Source organism: Alligator sinensis, unplaced genomic scaffold (assembly GCF_000455745.1).
Source record: "Alligator sinensis unplaced genomic scaffold, ASM45574v1 scaffold50_1, whole genome shotgun sequence".
In the NCBI taxonomy this organism is placed as follows: domain Eukaryota; kingdom Metazoa; phylum Chordata; order Crocodylia; family Alligatoridae; genus Alligator; species Alligator sinensis.
In genome coordinates this window covers 2,581,618-2,583,593 of record NW_005842059.1, presented here as the reverse complement: position 1 = coordinate 2,583,593, position 1,976 = coordinate 2,581,618, and the positions used below count along the sequence as shown (strand labels likewise).

Genomic DNA, 1,976 nt, shown 5'->3' with positions numbered 1-1,976 from the left:
CGACCTGTAGCCCCGTCCCTTCACCGCCTTGCAAGGAAGACCTCCACCCCACCGCTTCCCCGCCCGGCCAGAGGAGCTCTAGCCCCTTTCCCTTCCCTTCCCTTCTCCGCCCGGCCGAGAAGACCTCCAGCCTCCCCGCTTGGCCGCTCCTGCGAGCAGGAGACCTAGCCCCTTCCCCGCTACCTCCCTTTCCCCACCTTGCCAAGAAGACATCTGACCTCCCCTTTTCCCACTGGCCGCCTGGCGAGGAAGACCGCTAACCCCCCTTCCCTTGCGAACCCCGCTTTCGCCTTGTCGAGAAGACCCCCTTTCCCTGCAGCGGGGGGGAATCGCACCCTTTTTTTCTTTTGTATTTATTTTCTTTTTCCTTTCGGCTCCCTTCCTCCCTTCTCCCCCCGCACCCCTGCCCTGCCGCCCCCTAACCATGATGTTTCGGGATCAGGTCGGGGTGCTGGCGGGCTGGTTCAAAGGCTGGAACGAATGCGAGCAGACTGTTGCTTTGCTCTCCCTCCTGAAGCGGGTGAGCCAAACGCAAGCCCGCTTCCTCCAGCTCTGCCTGGAGCACTCCCTGGCTGACTGCACCGAGCTGCACATTCTTGAAGGGGAAGCCAACAATCCTGGTAAGTTTTTTGGGGTTTTTTTTGTAAATTTTTTTTTTTTTTTTTTTGGTGCAACCAATCCATTTTGAATGCTACATTGTTCTCTGATTGATGCCCCCATGATTTGGGGAGAGGGGGGGGAAAAAAAACGGGGCAAGGTCAGGGAGTCGGATTGTATTACCGGCTTTCCCTTTTGCATTTCATTTTTCAATCGGGGGGTGACTTGTTTCAGTTTGGATTTGCACAGCAAAGTCCTCCAGCCTGGTCCGTGGTAGAGCTATGGTTGCATGAATGATTGATTTTCTTTTTTTTTTTTTTTCCCCTTCCATGCAGTTTCCTGTGAAATAAGTAAGTCAGGTCACGTAGAGTCTGGATTTTCTAGGCTTCTTTTGGGCAACGTGGCTGGCTCTGCTTGAAGTAACATGCCGTAGAAACTCGCCGTTGCCTGATCCAAACTCTTATTTGTGCTGAGCTCTGGCCAACTGGGGTGTCTTAATTTATTTTTAAACGGTAATTTCTGTTTCGTCGTTGCGATCCTGCTGGACTGATTTTTTTCTTTCCTGAGGCTCTGAATGCTCTTCTGCGTTGCACAGAAGCTCTGGGAAGATATTGGAACCCTTAAACGGTTCTACCTAATCCCCGTAATACTGCGCCTAGTCTCTCCTAATGATGTACATTTAATCTCCGGGTTTAATTTTAATGCCATTTATACAAGCGAGTAAATTAGCAGCAACGCCGCTGACTCCGCGGAGTTACGTCAGTGTGAAGATTGTGTAACCCAAACGCGGGTCGCACTTGGTGTGTCTGTGCGTGCACCGACCGCGGCTTGGAAAGAAACTTCCCCGCCCCCCGCAAAAAGCCAAAGCAGTTATGGGCCGAACGTATTCCCCAAATACTTCGTTCTGTGCCGTTTGCACACGCGCCCCAGCATCCAACCCTCCCTCTTGTTCCTTTTTTTCTATTTTGTAATGCTGTTTGTTTTGTTTTTTTAGGATTCCAATTTTTTTTTGCATCTTGGGTGTGTTTAGCAGAGGGGGGGGGAAAAAATAAGCGGAGGCTGCGAGGGTGAAAAAGTCAGGCTGTTGCATTTTGTGATAGGTGAAATTCTTGAGGCCTTATTGCAGATCCTGAACAGAGCCCCCAGTGTTTACTGGGAGGAAGGAATGCAGGGTCCTCTTCCAGCTGTTCCATATTAGAGCACTGAGCCTGCAGGATTTTGGCAGCTGTCTACGCTGCCATTTGATGACAACGTCCAGCACAACGCTGCTGCTCGGCCTAGGATATATTTAAGGACGCCTTTAGGAAACCAACCCGAGGGCTGTAATCAGAATGGTGAAAACCCTGGAACTGGATATTTCCTTATATAGCTCGCCTGAG

At 50.9% G+C, this 1,976-nt stretch overlaps 1 protein-coding gene across 4 annotated transcripts in view; it reads left to right on the top strand.

Annotated features, from left to right (window-relative positions):
• Positions 1-6: 6 nt before the first annotated feature.
• Positions 7-1,976, top strand: part of SAMD4A (sterile alpha motif domain containing 4A) — a 172,663-nt gene continuing 170,693 nt past the window's right edge. For all 4 annotated transcript variants that reach the window (XM_006023098.3, XM_006023099.3, XM_006023097.3 and 1 more), the window contains exon 1: positions 7-620. In XM_006023098.3, coding sequence (XP_006023160.1) covers positions 425-620 — 196 coding nt within the window. In that variant the 5' untranslated portion in view covers positions 7-424. The remainder of the gene's footprint in view (positions 621-1,976) is intronic.